Raw genomic sequence first — 15,426 nt, 5'->3', positions numbered from 1 at the left:
AACAAATTTGTGTCTCTCAAACAAAAAATGCAGCAAATTATTTTTTTTCTCCTTTCTAAGAATGCTATTGCAAAGTATAGCCAAAAACAATTAAATTCAACAACTAGATGAGCGTAAAGCAAAACCAATTCAGACTGTAAAAAATGGATTCTTAATTTTTTTGCATAATTGAACATATTATCCCATGCCATACTGATCATACACAATCAAATTAAGTTGGCAATATTAATTGAACATACTTCAAAGGACGATCGCAAATTTCATTTGGAATAATTTCGTTAGCATTCTCATTATACCACATTTCAAGAATAACATCATTTCTCATTGTGCAAGAAATCTATTGAATTCAGCCATAATAGCAATACCGCCGAAACGACAAATAATAGACTCAACATAATAGAAACACTCCAAAAGAAGACATTTTCACAAACATAATACACCACAGTTTTGCCTGAAACGTAAATACAAAACACAAAAAAAGTAGCAAGTGAGAAAACCTACATATTAATATGAAATTAAATTCACACACACTTGAGCAATAATACAAAAAATCACCACTAAAATCACAAATAAATTTCGTTCTTTCTTTTAATTTACGGAGGACAAAGAACTAACAACACCGCACCTTCATAATTAAATAAATTGCGTATCAACAAATTCTCACTTAATATCTTTCAACAAAACCAAATATTACGGTATTTTTAATAACAAAAAAATTCATGAGCTCACCACTTATATGATACACTGTTAAATTGGACGGAATGATCATTTCAAAACCAAACACACACTTTCATGGCTTAAATTATATGCCACATTTTTCCCCTAATTCAGCAACCCTACTCTAGAACACAGTAGAACACCCTCATTAACACAAAAAGACTAATCTTGCAAAAAAAGCAGCAAAACAAGAAATAACAGAAAAGAAATGGAATTACTAGATTTAGTAGTAAATTAACGTATTTTTCAACATTTTCAAGAATATTCATGTATGCTATATAGCTGCTCAAATTAAGTTACAAAGTTGAAAGAATAATAAACGCTTAGGAAAAAGAGTATATATTATCGTTGAGCTGTATAATATAATAATTCATATTGAAGACAAATTATTTAGTTTGGATACAACAGTAAAATTTGATAGACATTGATTTTGTACTATAATCATTTTCTGCAAGCATTTAATTTTTTTTCCTTTTGTTTTATTTTCCGATTTGTTTATAATATAATTTTTTCATATGTTTCTCACGATGGAATTGAAATTTTGAATTTTAAGGCACCAGTAAGAAGTTTTTTTTAAAGTTCACAGAAAAATCAAATAACGTACATTTAGTGCCATTTCCTGTAAATACTTTCCACTGTACCTATATTCCACTTATGGGCACATAACCCGAAGAAGCAGTCACAGAGAGTAACTCCTAAACGAAACTCTGGAATTGACCATAAGTGTGTGGCACACGAAAAAGCAGACCCCTGGAAAATCAAAGAAGCCACAACTTTAACAAGCGCGCCCGGTCCGTTTTGAAGTGGTACCTGAAACAGATGACCCCTGGAAAATTAGAAGCCTTCCAGCCAAAGACTATTGTGACTCTGCCATTCCACAACAAATGGACCCAGACAGTACGACATTTTCGAAAAGATGACAAACAAGTGTTGTGCAGTGCTATAACCAAAACAATGACATTTACTCATAGTGCAACGGACGCGAGTGTTATATTATTATGTTCGGTATATTTCTTTAATTTAACGACGAAGAATTGTATTCATTTTCATTCTATCTCAGCAAACGGTTGTCCAAATTAGATATAAGCAATTTTTTTTCACTTTTCAAGGTACACATCGGACAGCCTTTCAAACGTATTCACGAAGTTTACTTTGTTTTGTTCAGATTAGGCAATCAAGGGACACAACGCGAAAATCGTTTCCTTATTAATTTTACTTAAATTTAAGATAGACATTCATTTGCCAGATCTTAGCATACTTTAATTTATTAAGTTACATCATATCACATTAAGCGTTAAATTTAATCCACATTAACATTTTGCTATCGGAGTATTTTCTTTTCATTTTTATTTCAACAGTCGCCATTCATTAACAAGAGCAAAAAAAGACACCAACCAACCTGTATAATTCATACATATTTTTTTTTAGAGATTGATTTGTAAAATGTTGCTCACCAAGTCATTACGAATGAGAGAGTTTCAGTAAACATCATAAAAGTGGCAGCCCCAGAGTCTCCTGGCTAAAACTCAACACACAACTGCAAGCGTGCATGGGACTACATACACGACACATCGCACAAGACGTAATTCATCCTCGAAGCATACCACCAAGATATCACTCACCAACAACCACACCTGATAACCAAGAAGCCGAAGAAGAAGACAAAGCCATTCAACATACAACTTTCTTCGTTTTTCCTCGCTTGGTTATGAGCAAAGGATTTGCTAATCATTTTTCATAGAATTTTTTCATCTTTTCATGCGTTTCACATTTTATTTTAATTGTTTTGTAAATTTCGAATTCAAATTTACCAATTTTTTTTCTTTGCTGGTTGGAGGTGTAGAAGGTTTTCTACCATTTAATTACAATCAACTTTTAATATAAATCTCCGAAAGTGAAAGTTAGACACCTAAGACACACACATACACACATATACACATTGATACATACTTAGTTAAGATTTGAAAGAAAAATTAGATTAAACTGAAGTAATGAGGGCACACAAACAACACAAACACATGAATACACAATTATGTCCGAAATTAAAATGTAAACACGGGAAATAAATCAAATGTTAGAATTAAGAAAAAAAAGAAAAACAAAAAACCAAACCCCAATGAGATGTCAGGGTTTTACCTGACGATATTACGATCGCATTAATAATTGTTCCGCACCGATATGTATTGACGTGAACTTTCGGGCGCCCACAGGGGAGAGCGGAGGGAGAAACTCAGGTATCAATAAAGGCAACGCAAGAACCTCCCCCTCACGAGCACACGACCCGCTCGCACCAACGCTTTCTCTCTCCTGACGGCACACGAGCAAGAGGGTAACTCTCACGCTCCCCCGCTCGTCCCTCTGGGTAGCCACGCTGTGTACTGTCGCCGCTATAACTACAATAAACTGGTATGGTATAGTAACTGGGCATTTTCCCTTCTTGTCCACCCTGCACCCTGTAAAGTCTACTTTGGCCACAGAAGAAAAGACTCTGACCTCGTGATAGGGAGAAGGCGCGCCGGCAGGGCCGACTGCGCCCATTCGGCGGCCCTGCCCCGCGTCGCTGACATTTAATAATCATGATTACCATGAAGATTTAAAATTCCGGACAGCACTTCCCCTTTTAAGACCAAGTCATCTAACCTGCCGAAATTTTTTCTTGATATATACCAAATTTCTTTTAGTTTACTCATAAAACTTACTCAAGTAATTCTAGCCTAATTCAAATTGCTATCAATTTTTAATAAGGACTTTCCTGAAACGGCTTTGAATGCAACACACTGATTTGTTTTGTTTGATGAAGTATCAAGTAATTACTTTAATACAACCTTGTAAAGGAATGACTCGCAAATAAATGTCATATTATCAAATCAGCTTTTGACTGAAATTCATTGTGTTTCCTTTCTCAATATTGAGGATTTTGCTCTTAAGGGGCTTTGCAGTTAGATATTTTATTTTGATTGTAAGCACTTACCAATATTGAGTTGAAATAAAACCAATGTTTTCGCAAATGAAGATGAAATTTATTTGCGCGGGAATTACAAAATTAGATACGATAGAGCAATGGAGTGTTTATTCATTGTCATCTTCCTCCTCATCTTCCTGGTTGTTAATCTGCAAACAAATTAACATTTTAAGACACAATTGAGAGGTGGAAAAGAGCGAATAAATTACCTGGAAGTATCTTAGCTCATACACGTCCTTTCCATTGGCAACCACTCTCAACCAGTCACGCAGGTTGTTCTTCTTAAGGTACTTTTTAGTCAAATACTTGAGGTACCTTTTGGAAAAGTGTATGTCGGCGATCACGGTCACCTTGGTCTTGCTCTTCTCGATGGTGACGGCGCCGGCCAAATTGTTGGTCTTGCCGTTCACCTTTATCCTTTCGGTGAGGTAGGCACCCTTCAGACAAAATATTTACTGTACATTAGAAGCTAATTCAATTTCAGGGTAGGATCAATTTTTGAAAAGTTGAGAGGAAGAAAGGCAGATTAACCTTTTTGTTTACATGTTGTTATCCGACTAAAAAAATTCAGCAAAACAATGACAATTCCGGAATTTGAGGGTACTTACGAATTTAGACACGTCCATAATTTCATCTTCGACTGGTTTCGAGCAGTCGACGGTTAGCCTGAGCTGGACCTTCTTCTTTTTCTGCCCCTTGCCCTTGAGGACCTGCTTCTTAGGAGCAGTGGTCTTCTTTGGGACGGGCTTCTTAGCCCCAGCCTGTGCGCGGAAGAGAAATAATGCTGATTAGAATTGCAGTAAACAAGCTAGAAAATACACGTGTAAATAGCGGCCAATGGCAGCACTGTTTACTAAAACGCTAGTCAGTAGTGAGTGGACCGAAACTATCTGCGGTCATCTGCATTGAATTACGGAGATTACAGGGTATTGACACTTTAATGTGTCAATTTAATGTTTATACGATCCAAATTTAATCATAATAGTCTAGTTTTAGCTTTACTTTTATTTAAAAAAAGACAGTAAAAGTAAGGGAACTCATGACATGTTGTGACTGTAATGCCCGTACGCAACGCGAAATTTGGCCTAAATATTTAATGCACGCCACAAAGATTTTCTCATTTTGACAGCACGTATTGGAACGCGCAAGAGTTCTTGCCGAATATTTATTTCTCACAAATTACGGCCGAAAAACACGGAATTTTAACTTACGGTCTTAGCTGCTGCTGCAACTGGTGCCATGTTAGCAAGAAAGGCCTAAAACACTGCTGCCGTGCTGCGCTGAAGCTGGCGGTAGGAAAGCAAACTTAATCAGTGTGGCCAACTGAATCACACCGCACAGAGTACTTTTTTTCCAGCCTGACAAGATATTGAAGGGCGTGGTCGGTTTGGCATGCGGCACTGAAAAAGACATCACATGTCATGTCATGTTATGTTTTCATTTCCATTGCGAGTTGCGAGTTGTTCTCTTCTCTGTCTCCGTCTTGGTGTGTCGTTTGCCACACAATAATGAAATTAGTGCAGAGGTCTTGTTAATGTGCTCGCCTACTTTTCTACTTAACTAAGTAAGTCTTGCGCACATTCTTCCCATAAGTGCACAAAGCTTGATAACTGGGAGAGTAAATCATCGCTCTCAGTTATAAAATCTGAACCTGTTTTTCCCTCCACACACAATGAGGCGAGCACTTCAGGTCTACCTCCGCATTTTGGACACTCACCCTTGGAAGGTTCACTCCGTTCAAACAGGTTAATATCGAATTATTAAATTCCAAGGATTTAAATTACATACATAAAATGAATATGTATTAACCAAAATATATCCAAATTTTAAAATTAAACTGAAACCTCTATATATAATGTATCATATTCCAATATTTTAAAAAATTTCCATGACACGCACCTTTCCAGGCACTCTTATGGCTGTGGGTGATATGATGTCACAAACTCTGGTAGAAAAAAAGAAGTTCAGAGAAATGGACCCGGTTAGGATAGCGAGATTTGGTGCAATGGGAGTAGTTTTCATGGTAAAATGACTATCTATGGCGTCATAGAAAAAGAAATACTAATTTTCCTTTTTTACCAGGGCCCAGGACTTTGGGCGTGGTACAAAACCCTCCACAGGCTAGTCGGCCACTCGAAAAAGCACATGGCCCTGAAGAAGGTGGCCCTGGACCAACTGGTCGCTGCTCCACCTTTTTACGCAGGATTTCTGCTCGCGACAGGCGCGATGCAGCAGCAGAGTCGACAGGAGATCGAACAGCGTTTCAAGGAAGACTACATGGATATTCTAATTAACAACTGGAAGGTGAGAAACTTGGTCTTTTTGTAAAAGATTTAAGTTCATTATCTTTTAATTAGCTCTGGCCGGCTGTGCAACTCGTAAACTTTGGAATGGTTCCTCTGCGGTTTCAAGTGTTGTTCGAACAGATTTTCTGTCTGGCTTGGAACACTTACCTGGCTTGGAAGACAAACCGTTAAGTTTTTTTAATTATATAAAGATAGATCATCTTCAGACTGATTGCTAGCTAAGTTGTTAATTTTGTCGGGTTCATTTGATTTAAATCTTGCCTCACTTAGGTGTTTACGTAATAATTTTGAAATAAGGCCGTCACTGTGTGACAATAAATGGATTAGTTTGAAAAAAAGTAATGCTCTATTTTAGAGGGCTTTGTTTTAAAAGTTCCCTTCCAATAATAAAGTCAACTGCAGTGAATATCACCTTCATTTTTCACTATTACATCCAAAAATTTCAATCTATTTGATCTTTGGAAGCGTCAGTCTTTGGTTTGTTGACAGGGCGAAGGGCGTACATGCGCACTGGGAAAAGACCTTTGGGAAATCTTGGTTGTTTCATCTCGCGCACCACTCTCAGGCCAGAGGGTCCTGTCAGCAGATCTAATAGAGCCTCTTCTGATCTGGTCACAGACGCGTCTTGCTTGTCTTCTTCCACCTCGCCGCTTGAAGTCACGTTTTCTTTCACCACAATTATGCCGTTTTCTTTTAGCCCTTTGCTATACAGAATTTATTATTATTTTGTTTTAAATATTCGTAAAACTTACATGCTGGCTTTCATGAAATGGACGAAATCGTGGTCCTTGAGTTGGCCTAGCACCCACTGACACCAAATCACGTCGTAAGTCTCCTCCTTAGGCTTGAAGTTTTGCAAACCTGAAAATTACATTCAGAATGAATTTTCCCATTATTTAAATTTTTTGAATATTTGCCTTGGCAATACATCTGGTCGACGTGCTTAGACCCGCCTAAATAGGTTTGGGCCTCTTTAAGAAACGCAGAGTTTTGTTCGACCAGGTCAACCTTGTCAAAGTACCTCTGGAGGAGAAGCTTTGTGATTCTGCCGATGCCAGCACCGCAGTCGACGGCCCTCTTTCTGCCAGGAGCATGTTTGAGCTGCAAATTCCAGTGTCAAGCATAATTTTGCAAGGCCATTAATGACAATAACCTTAAAAATGCTCTTCAAGAAAGATTCGGAGCCCTGGATGTCGGTGTGCGAAATGTAGCCAAAGCCGCCGAGCATTCCGTCGACAGTGGCCGGCACCGTCGACCAATATTCTGCCCCGTGTTTGTAGTAGTTTTCATCAAGTCCATTTTCGTCCGTGCTGACGGGCTGCATAACTCTGTCCTCGCCCGAATCATCTTGCTCCATTCCTTCACACACGGCGGGAACTGCTTCGACAGCGCACCCCAGCGATTCCATCACTTTAAGGTCAATGACCTACACTGTTATCGGATCAGAACGCGTTTCAGGGTCGATAGGGGCAAAACAGTTAGTGATAAAAGGGTCAGCGTTTGTGTTTGCGTCAAGGTTTGCGGTGGAGAAATTCCTCCGTCTGCTGTCTGCGGCATAAAATTTTGTTATTGCCACGCCCACGTCGCACGTGTGTGATAAATAATCGGTTTCTCATCTAAAGCAACTATTTTCTCAATAACAAGAAGAAAAATATGATTAAACATCTATATTCAAAATAAATATCAACTTTGGTGTTAAAATTCTCTGGAATTTCGCATGTTTTGAAAAATTAAAATCTATCCAGTTTTAATTGAAGCACAACCGCTGAACCGCTATCCGCTATCAAAGAAAAGAGCTGCCAAACTTTTGGACCAATAAGAACGCTCTAGTTCTTTTGGTGCTTTCCCGGCGCGACCAATCAGCTTACTGCATAATATATCCGTTCAGCCTCTGGTTGGTGCCTAGTCGGCGGCGCGCCAAGCCAAAGATCCACGAGCTGCGTTCAACCCTTTGACGGCAGGTCTCGCTACCGTCGTTTTCTTCGCGGAGAGAGAAAAATATGGTGTGCAGAATGTGCTTGCGATAGGATTGCACTCGCACTCGTCAGTCGACGATCGGCAGTAATACGGGTCGGTGTGCGAGTGTTGGCTAGAGTTTCTGGCCCGCGGCTGAGACTTTGCAACCGGATCACCCGCAAACAGGCATCTTCGGTTGATGCAAGAGCCGTCGTCCGTCGTGTCACATTGCCAGTTGCCATCAACGTGCTCTGCGCGAGTGCGTGTGTTTCGGATCGTATTTATACGTCGTGGTGCATGCATGTGCGGCACGAGCAGCAGGTAATGAAAGCAAGCAAGCAGGCGGCGAGAGGCCAGACGAGATCGAGACACGCACCTGCACCCAAATCCGTGGATTAATTAATGTTGCACCCGCGCACCCACACTGCGAACTTCATTCAGAAATCCGCAGCAGTTTAATTTTAAGTGATACCGCTTATAGCTGAGAGTGCGACTGATAAGAAAATTAATTGGACTGATAATTGTGTGAGAGACGGACAGAATACAATATACAAAAAATTTGAAAATGAGAATTGCCGCCCAAGTTTTTGTGCTGTTCGCCCTGTCGGCTGTTTTTTCGGCAGCGAGGGCTTCCAGCGTGAGCAAAAAACAGCAGGAGCACCGGAGGTATGCAGCCTCGTCTTGTTCGGCTGTGAAACCGCTTTTCACGGCCAAGAGCGTCTCCGACCCACCTGACCACTCAATCGAGGGTGAGAATTTACAACATTATTTTATCTGCTCCTTTCATTTTTATTGCGCCGTTGTAAAACATTCTGTCATGCAAAAGTAACATTTCAGAAACGTTTAAAAATGAAACTTAACACCTCAACACTATAAGATTTGATTTAAATTTTTCCAAACAATAATGGAACTACGTGACCTACAAATAAATCGATCAGTCTAACTGGATAGTTACAGTAAAATTAAAAAAAAAATGTAACAAGAAACGCCAATGATTTTTTGCAAGAATCCTCAGTAATTTTTGTCTCGCTCAAAGAGAAAATAAAAAAACTCCTTCAGCAATTTATTTTCACCCTTATCCTCTTCAAACACTTTTTCACCGCTTTGTTTTTATTTTTTTTTTCCAAAAGCAAGTTGCGGCGTCGTTTACACCCTGTTTGTTTTTGTCGCTGCTCCCTTTTTAATTTTCACCCCTTGTTACCCGCGCGCACGGCTCACTTTGTTGTAGCAGCGGCCGTGTTTTTGCCCGACCTACTCTCGTTTTCATTATTCACACTCAAGGGAGCGCTTTGTCTCTTTGCAGAGCCGGTCCTGTCTCGGCTGTGTCCCAAGGTGAACGGCAGCAGCACCTGCTGCACCTCGCGCATGGAGCACCAGCTGAAGGCGCTGGCCAAGAAGGAGCTGCAGCAGGCGCTCAAGAAAAAGTCGAACGCCATCCAAGCGGTTCTCACCTACACCAGCCACCAGTACCTAGGTAATTATAACGCCTTACTTTGTCCTTACGCTGTACCGGGAAAACCTTGCAATCTGCCACGTTTTTGTGTGGCGAATTTTACATTTTAAACTGATTAGAAATTGACGTTTTAAGTAGAGTTTTTAAAAAAAGGGTGAACATCATTTTTACATTTACTTGAAAATACCTTCTAAGAGTGGAAAAAGCTAAACATTTTCCAGCTCTTCGATTAAATTTGTGAGATAATCGGCTAATCAAGCGGCGAGAACTATCTCCTTATTGGTAAATCAAGATTTATTTCGTCGGAAGGGAAATTTACCTCTTGATTCGAACACCATTGAATAGATCGCAATGAGAGGGATCGAATTAAAACGAAAATATCGTTAACAAACTGTTTAATTTTTTTTAGAAATTTTGCAAAATCTGAAATATGGCTATTCCTCGGTCTTTGAATACATTTTGTCATATTATTTATAAATCAAAATTTATTTTATTAATATAAATCAATTAATTTAATTCGTTTACTTCTTTAGAGATGGGCGACCCCCTAAATGCGAGCAACTCGCGAACACTCCGTGTCTCATTTACATCGCGAACGATTAACATGGGCGCACAGGCCTCATTGGAGGAATCCCACAGTCCAGAAATGGACCAGCCCGTGTTACGCGTGTTACTGCCCCCATACTGAGGTCTTTTTATTGAAGGGTTAGACACCCGTCCCGTGAAATAAATTCACGCATGCTGGAAAGGTGCAAACCAGCAAGTAGCGAGTCGGAAAGCTTTCGCAACCCTCCCAAATCCGAATGGACTCATCATTGCAATGCAAAGGGAGTCAAGCGTAAATCAGCCCTCACTCAACCCCCAAACCTCGCTTGGATTCTCACATTGCAACGTACACGCAAATCATGCGCTCAACAATACAAGCCATTGGCATGGTTAAATTATTAAATAAACAAATAAAGATTTTACAAAATCAACAAAGTTTGGCACGAAGTAAATTACTGAAATTTAGTTACATCCAGTTCAAATTTAAATATTTCTTCATTTTTCCTTGCAAGAATCAACGACAATTTTTGTCATTTGTATAATTTTGAATCATTCTTTCTGCTGACATTTTCGCTGGCTTCTTTCCCTCTGTCAGAGATCGAGAAAATCCTTTTCAATCTGAAATAATTTCCTCTGCGTCAGCATTCCGCGAGCCTATTGAAATAATGAAATCTGGCTCGGTACGCGCAATCAGCTTCTCTCTTTGGTCGTTTTATTCATAATGCAATCTCGATCGGCAGGCACGCACGGTACGAGATTCTTTAGCGGATTCCATGGCAGCGAGCGCGCAGAACTTTCCGCTAATTAGTGCCCGCAAATGGCCTCTTAATCAGCAGATAAAATAATTTAGATAGAAGCCCTTTTGCATATCAAATAGCAGAAGAGGAGGAGGAAACGGCTTGCGCGCCGAGTGCCGAGCGTTTTGCTAATTAATAATGCAAAAAAATGGCGCTGTTCGCACCGCCGCCGCCGCCGTGCTGCCGGCTGCCGGCTTGTTTCGCCCGCGTTCTCTCTAATTGTCTCTCGCGGCTAATTTGGGCGGAAATTGCGAATTATTATACACAGCACAACACACACATGCTCGCGCCTCTGCTAAATGGGCTCGAAATATGCATGTGAATCGAGCCGGCATGCTCATGTTTGCATTAGACAAGCTTGTTGTTGACATTGCCGGCGAATATCAGCGATGACTATTGTTGTTTGCGATTAATTGTGTTTTTTGATGTCATTTCATTCCCATATCGCGATTTGAATTTTCCCTCTCGCCCTCTGCTTTATGTTGACTTTTTTAATTTTGTGTTTACACTGCCAAAATTTGGTTTTTGTTTTTCTCTAAACTTTGCAACCATGTTTGAACGCTTGGTGTGTTTACTTTTGATAGATTAAATGTGAGTTAGGGTGCTTTGTTTAAAATGAGTCGAGACTGCACGTTCGGTAGGGTGGCGAATTTTGAAATTTTGACAGTCGACTATTTTTTTCTGGTGATTTCCAATCCCTCCTATACCATATAATGAGCTTAAAACATGCAATTCCAATTTTTAGCCTGATAATAGGTAAAATCCTCGTGAAAGTGCAAATTCTCAGCTGGGAATAATTTTTTTACCAAATTTTAAAAGTTATTCTATCTTGTTACAATTTTCATCCCAAAAACTTTTTTATATCAGTTTTTGATTCCAAAATAGATTTTTGAGTTTACAAAAATTTGGATTCCTTACAATGTTTTTAATATATGAAAGTACGAAAATAATGTGACAATTTGAATCATTTTTATTTTATTCGTTTTCATTTAAAAAATGGTTAGTAATTATTCGTTCAAAAAGATATTTTTCCCTTAAAAAGACGCTCATCATAGGATATTAATCGAAATCAGACACGAAAACATGAACAAGTCTTGCAATTTTCTTTTAAAAAAAGAGGCAACATCAGGATTTCTTTTATCGCTATTTTAATTATTTCATTTTTTCGTTAAACTTCATGCAAGAAAAAAAGCATCTTTGCATTTAAAACTATTATGTTGAAACACTCCTCAGAAGAGCTCCAGCAAAGTGATGCATGATTTTTGGAGAACAAAAGGTGAAATGTTAAGTTGCACAAATAAAAAGCGCCACACAGGCGCAAGAAGTGCTCATATATTTAAATGACCCAATTTTTCCTTGCAAAGCCAAGTGAACGGAGGCGGTCCAAGTAATAAAAATGAGCAATTTGGTAACTCCGTTTCCTTGTGCGCGGGTATGACTTGCATTTGCACGGCACGTGACCTTGATGTCAGTTTATTCATGAATTATCTGCGAGCAAGCCACTCTCTCTCGAAATGTAAATTCATCGCGGTGAAGAGCGCAGGCAGTAGTTGCAATTATCCGACCGTGCCCCGTGCACAAGACACACTGCATTGTTTTAATATTAAGCTCCAGACAGGCTGATGATATTGATGAGTCTGCCTCTTATTTTCGTTCTCCGCCTCCGCTCTCTCATCCTGCTCCTCCGGCCGTGTTCGCTGTATACAAAGTGTGTGTGTACTCGGTACATAATATCTTATGCAAAGAGAGTGACGCGTCTCTCGCTCGCTCTCTGCTGATGGAGAAACAAGGACTGTAAACCTGCAACGCCAACAAAGCAGACGAGTCGTGTGTTATCTCCGCGCCTTTATCACCGCGTGATTGCATGCTTTTCAATTAAATTACACATGCGGGCATGCAGGGAAAATCAGTTTATATATAATTTGTGCTTTGATCGTCAAAAGGTTACGGATAATGTCAAAGCAAATCGTTAACTTATCTAGAATGCAACGGAGATAAGTGCATGCATGTTGTTGAAGAACTTGGCTATAGCGAGATTTAATTAAACACATGAAGATGAAAATTTACGAAAGGAAATTTGTAATATTTTGATCGAAACAATGGAGTTTGACACTGATTTTCTGATTTATTCTTAATTTAATTATAAATGAATAGTTTGCTCATGTGAATAGAGAAAATATAATTGAGGAAAAGGTTTGACAGTTTGATCTAACATGGAGAGCGAACCTTTTATTCCGAAAATTATGTTGTTTTATCTTAACCATTCAATATTATTTGATAAAATATGAAAATTTGCCAAATAAATAGCTCCCATTGTTTATGATTCGCTTTTCGCTAGATCTGCGCCTCCATAATTGATTAAAGACTAAAAATTGTAACAAATTTCAATGTGCTACAGTTTCTTGACAAGTGGTCGAATTAAAAAAAAAACTTAACATCTTTGGTATCAGCTTCCAATAGAAAATTGCTGTGGGAAAATCGCGTGCAGAAATGTAACAGCATTTTAAAGATTTTAAATTTTGTTCTAAGACAGCGTTCATTAAACAAAGCCTTTATTTTCAATCATAGCTCACAATCAGCTGTTAGTACCGGTATAGTAATTGGACGCGATACAAAAAGTCCAGAAAATTGAATTTGAGCTATATAGAGAAGATTTTATATAAACCCGCTTTCAAATTTGAGTTCAGTGGGGTCTAAAACACAGGAACCGACACAAAGAATGGCCAAATTTAGCAAATTTTGTTTCTGACTAAAATTTGCAATTTCCCTTCGTCTAGCAAAAATGAGCAATTTGCAAATTTTTTGAAAGCCCGTAAATTGGGCAATTTTTAAAAATTTGACCTGAAATTTTCATGTGAGCAGCCAAATTTAATCAAAATCCGAGACTATATCTAACGAGTTGCCTATACATAGTCTGAATCATATAAAGGGCTTTAAAGAAACTCTTAATTATCGCTTGAATTCCTCAAACTTTTTGAAAAATATTAATCCAGAATATCTGTGCTAATATGTGCTTCATTTTTGTATTTGTGTTTTAAAAATACCTATGGTTAAGCAAGCTGATCTCAGTCATCCATTATTATTTTTAAGTAATTTTTCATCTCAAGCATTCATGGGAAATGTCCTCAAAAGGATGCTAACGGTGTGTGTTTTGTTTGTTCCAGACAAAATAATCTTGCTTAGTCGGCGGTCGGAAAACCACACGTTGGAGGCGTTCTCGCAAGGGTTCCAGCGGCTGGCTCCGGAGTCCCGTGCGCATATCCAACAGCTGTTCGCCGAGGTGCGCCGCGTGCTGGCTAATCCAGGCCCGACCTCGTTCCTCAACGACTCGTCCGCCGATCTGGAGGAGGCGTCGCTGCACGACACCATCACCAACTTCTTCCATCAGCTCTTCCCGCTCGTCTACCGCCACTCTGTAATTCACACCAACGTCGACATCACCAACGAGTACTCCATCTGCCTCCAGGTGAGAGCCCCTGCGCTTTGTTCCGCGTCGAGTGTTGAATAAGAGTACGCTAGCTCGACGAGCTGAGCTTCTTTTCTTCCGATCTTGCTGGTGACAGTATGCACACCTGCATTAAATGTTCCCTCGGGGCCAAAAACATAAACTCATTAGATTCAATCTCTCTTATATTTATTATATCATTTTATTAATTACAGATTGTGTTCAATAGATTGGATCAGCAGGTAGTAACCAAGTGATAAGGATTAAACCATTTTTTAGTTTAAATTATTGCTGTGCTGATAAAAATTGGTTCCAAGTGTTATTTGTTAATAAACTAATGATATTCAATCAAAGAAAGTTTCAGTTCACTTGTTTATCTATAAATGAATGTTCATATTTTGTTCAATAGTATATATTTATTTTAACTTTGCTTGTTTTTCTTACTGATAAAAAAATTGCTGAACACTAAATTTAAACAAAAACAAGATTAATCAGTTAACCAGAGAATCACTTTTTTAGTCTCAAAATGAGCTGTTCTTTACACGTAAATACCAATCCAGTTGAAAAAGCCGCACAAAACTGGTAAATACCGTAAAAAAACAGTGCACTGCAAGTTTTAGGAAATACCTGGGAAATTGCCACAGTTTTAATTCCTGGAAGTTTGAGACTAAAATTTTCCTCTTTTCCTTTGCCACGCAGAACTCGATTGAGAAACTGAGACCTTTTGGCGAAATCCCGAAGTCAATGGGCTTCTCAGTGGCGCGAGCCGTGCGCTCGATCCACGACTTCCTACGCGCTTTGAACCTGGGCACCGAGGCCCTGGAGGTGGCCGAGTCTGCCTGGGAGAAGACGGACGAGTGCTCGACGGCCCTGCTGCGCATGAACTTCTGCTCGTGGTGCTTGGGCTACACGGAGACAAAGCCTTGCGCCGGCTACTGCCACAACGTGCTCAGGGGCTGCCTGGCGCCCCTCACCGAGCTGGACGCCTCGTGGAACGGCTACGTCGACAGCCTGGACGAGCACGCCGCCTCGTCGTACGCGCCCAACAGCCTTGTCAAGGCCGAGAAGGCCATCGTCGCGCTTGAGACACAGATCGCTGACGCCGTCATGCAAGCCATGGTTGACGGACCCTCGCTAGAGAAGAGGGTGAGTACCTTTTTTCCAGATTCAAGTTGATTTTGACATTTAGACACGAAATATTTTCAAAAATTTAAAAATTCGCGTCTTATTAGATTCTTCATGTT

The 15,426-nt window shown here is 39.6% G+C and overlaps 4 protein-coding genes across 4 annotated transcripts in view; 2 read left to right on the top strand and 2 right to left on the bottom strand.

The window, feature by feature from the left end:
* Positions 1 to 3,715: 3,715 nt before the first annotated feature.
* LOC135935262 (large ribosomal subunit protein eL22-like) lies at positions 3,716 to 5,051 on the bottom strand. Its single transcript, XM_065477459.1, has 4 exons — positions 4,891 to 5,051; positions 4,288 to 4,440; positions 3,889 to 4,116; positions 3,716 to 3,828 (listed from the first exon to the last, which is right to left on the bottom strand). The coding sequence occupies exons 1-4, from the start codon at positions 4,918 to 4,920 to the stop codon at positions 3,787 to 3,789; spliced, it is 453 nt and encodes a 150-aa protein (XP_065333531.1). The 5' UTR covers positions 4,921 to 5,051; the 3' UTR covers positions 3,716 to 3,786.
* Positions 5,052 to 5,187: 136 nt separating this feature from the next.
* Positions 5,188 to 6,391, top strand: LOC135935261 (protein Mpv17-like). The gene is made up of 4 exons (XM_065477456.1): positions 5,188 to 5,424; positions 5,587 to 5,702; positions 5,762 to 5,983; positions 6,037 to 6,391. The coding sequence occupies exons 1-4, from the start codon at positions 5,352 to 5,354 to the stop codon at positions 6,154 to 6,156; spliced, it is 531 nt and encodes a 176-aa protein (XP_065333528.1). The 5' UTR covers positions 5,188 to 5,351; the 3' UTR covers positions 6,157 to 6,391.
* Ntmt (N-terminal methyltransferase) lies at positions 6,383 to 7,559 on the bottom strand. The gene is made up of 4 exons (XM_065477451.1): positions 7,139 to 7,559; positions 6,903 to 7,086; positions 6,738 to 6,846; positions 6,383 to 6,689 (listed from the first exon to the last, which is right to left on the bottom strand). The coding sequence occupies exons 1-4, from the start codon at positions 7,391 to 7,393 to the stop codon at positions 6,428 to 6,430; spliced, it is 810 nt and encodes a 269-aa protein (XP_065333523.1). The 5' UTR covers positions 7,394 to 7,559; the 3' UTR covers positions 6,383 to 6,427.
* A 452-nt stretch (positions 7,560 to 8,011) lies between these two features.
* The window catches only part of dally (division abnormally delayed protein), a 60,013-nt gene continuing 52,598 nt past the window's right edge, over positions 8,012 to 15,426 (top strand). Inside the window, exons 1-4 of the mRNA XM_065477450.1 lie at positions 8,012 to 8,690; positions 9,245 to 9,415; positions 13,902 to 14,203; positions 14,882 to 15,328. Of these exons, the coding sequence (XP_065333522.1) occupies positions 8,507 to 8,690; positions 9,245 to 9,415; positions 13,902 to 14,203; positions 14,882 to 15,328 (1,104 nt within the window). The 5' untranslated portion in view covers positions 8,012 to 8,506. The remainder of the gene's footprint in view (positions 8,691 to 9,244; positions 9,416 to 13,901; positions 14,204 to 14,881; positions 15,329 to 15,426) is intronic.

The sequence above is a fragment of the Cloeon dipterum genome, chromosome 2 (assembly GCF_949628265.1).
Source record: "Cloeon dipterum chromosome 2, ieCloDipt1.1, whole genome shotgun sequence".
NCBI lineage: Eukaryota > Metazoa > Arthropoda > Insecta > Ephemeroptera > Baetidae > Cloeon > Cloeon dipterum.
This window is presented reverse-complemented; position numbering and strand designations above follow the sequence as displayed.

What these genes read in the sequence shown, in the direction of transcription:
- LOC135935262 (XM_065477459.1), bottom strand. Translation starts at nt 4,920, where the DNA reads ATGGCACCAGTTGCAGCAGCAGCTAAGACC. An exon ending in TTATGGACGTGTCTAAATTC is followed by an intron (nt 4,117 to 4,287) that starts GTAAGTACCCTC and finishes TTTTGTCTGAAG; the next exon opens with GGTGCCTACCTCACCGAAAG. An exon ending in ATGAGCTAAGATACTTCCAG is followed by an intron (nt 3,829 to 3,888) that starts GTAATTTATTCG and finishes ATTTGTTTGCAG; the next exon opens with ATTAACAACCAGGAAGATGA.
- LOC135935261 (XM_065477456.1), top strand. Translation starts at nt 5,352, where the DNA reads ATGAGGCGAGCACTTCAGGTCTACCTCCGCATTTTGGACACTCACCCT. An exon ending in CAATGGGAGTAGTTTTCATG is followed by an intron (nt 5,703 to 5,761) that starts GTAAAATGACTA and finishes CTTTTTTACCAG; the next exon opens with GGCCCAGGACTTTGGGCGTG. An exon ending in TTCTAATTAACAACTGGAAG is followed by an intron (nt 5,984 to 6,036) that starts GTGAGAAACTTG and finishes TCTTTTAATTAG; the next exon opens with CTCTGGCCGGCTGTGCAACT.
- Ntmt (XM_065477451.1), bottom strand. Translation starts at nt 7,393, where the DNA reads ATGGAATCGCTGGGGTGCGCTGTCGAAGCAGTTCCCGCCGTGTGTGAA. An exon ending in TCTTGAAGAGCATTTTTAAG is followed by an intron (nt 7,087 to 7,138) that starts GTTATTGTCATT and finishes TGGAATTTGCAG; the next exon opens with CTCAAACATGCTCCTGGCAG. An exon ending in CGACCAGATGTATTGCCAAG is followed by an intron (nt 6,847 to 6,902) that starts GCAAATATTCAA and finishes TGTAATTTTCAG; the next exon opens with GTTTGCAAAACTTCAAGCCT.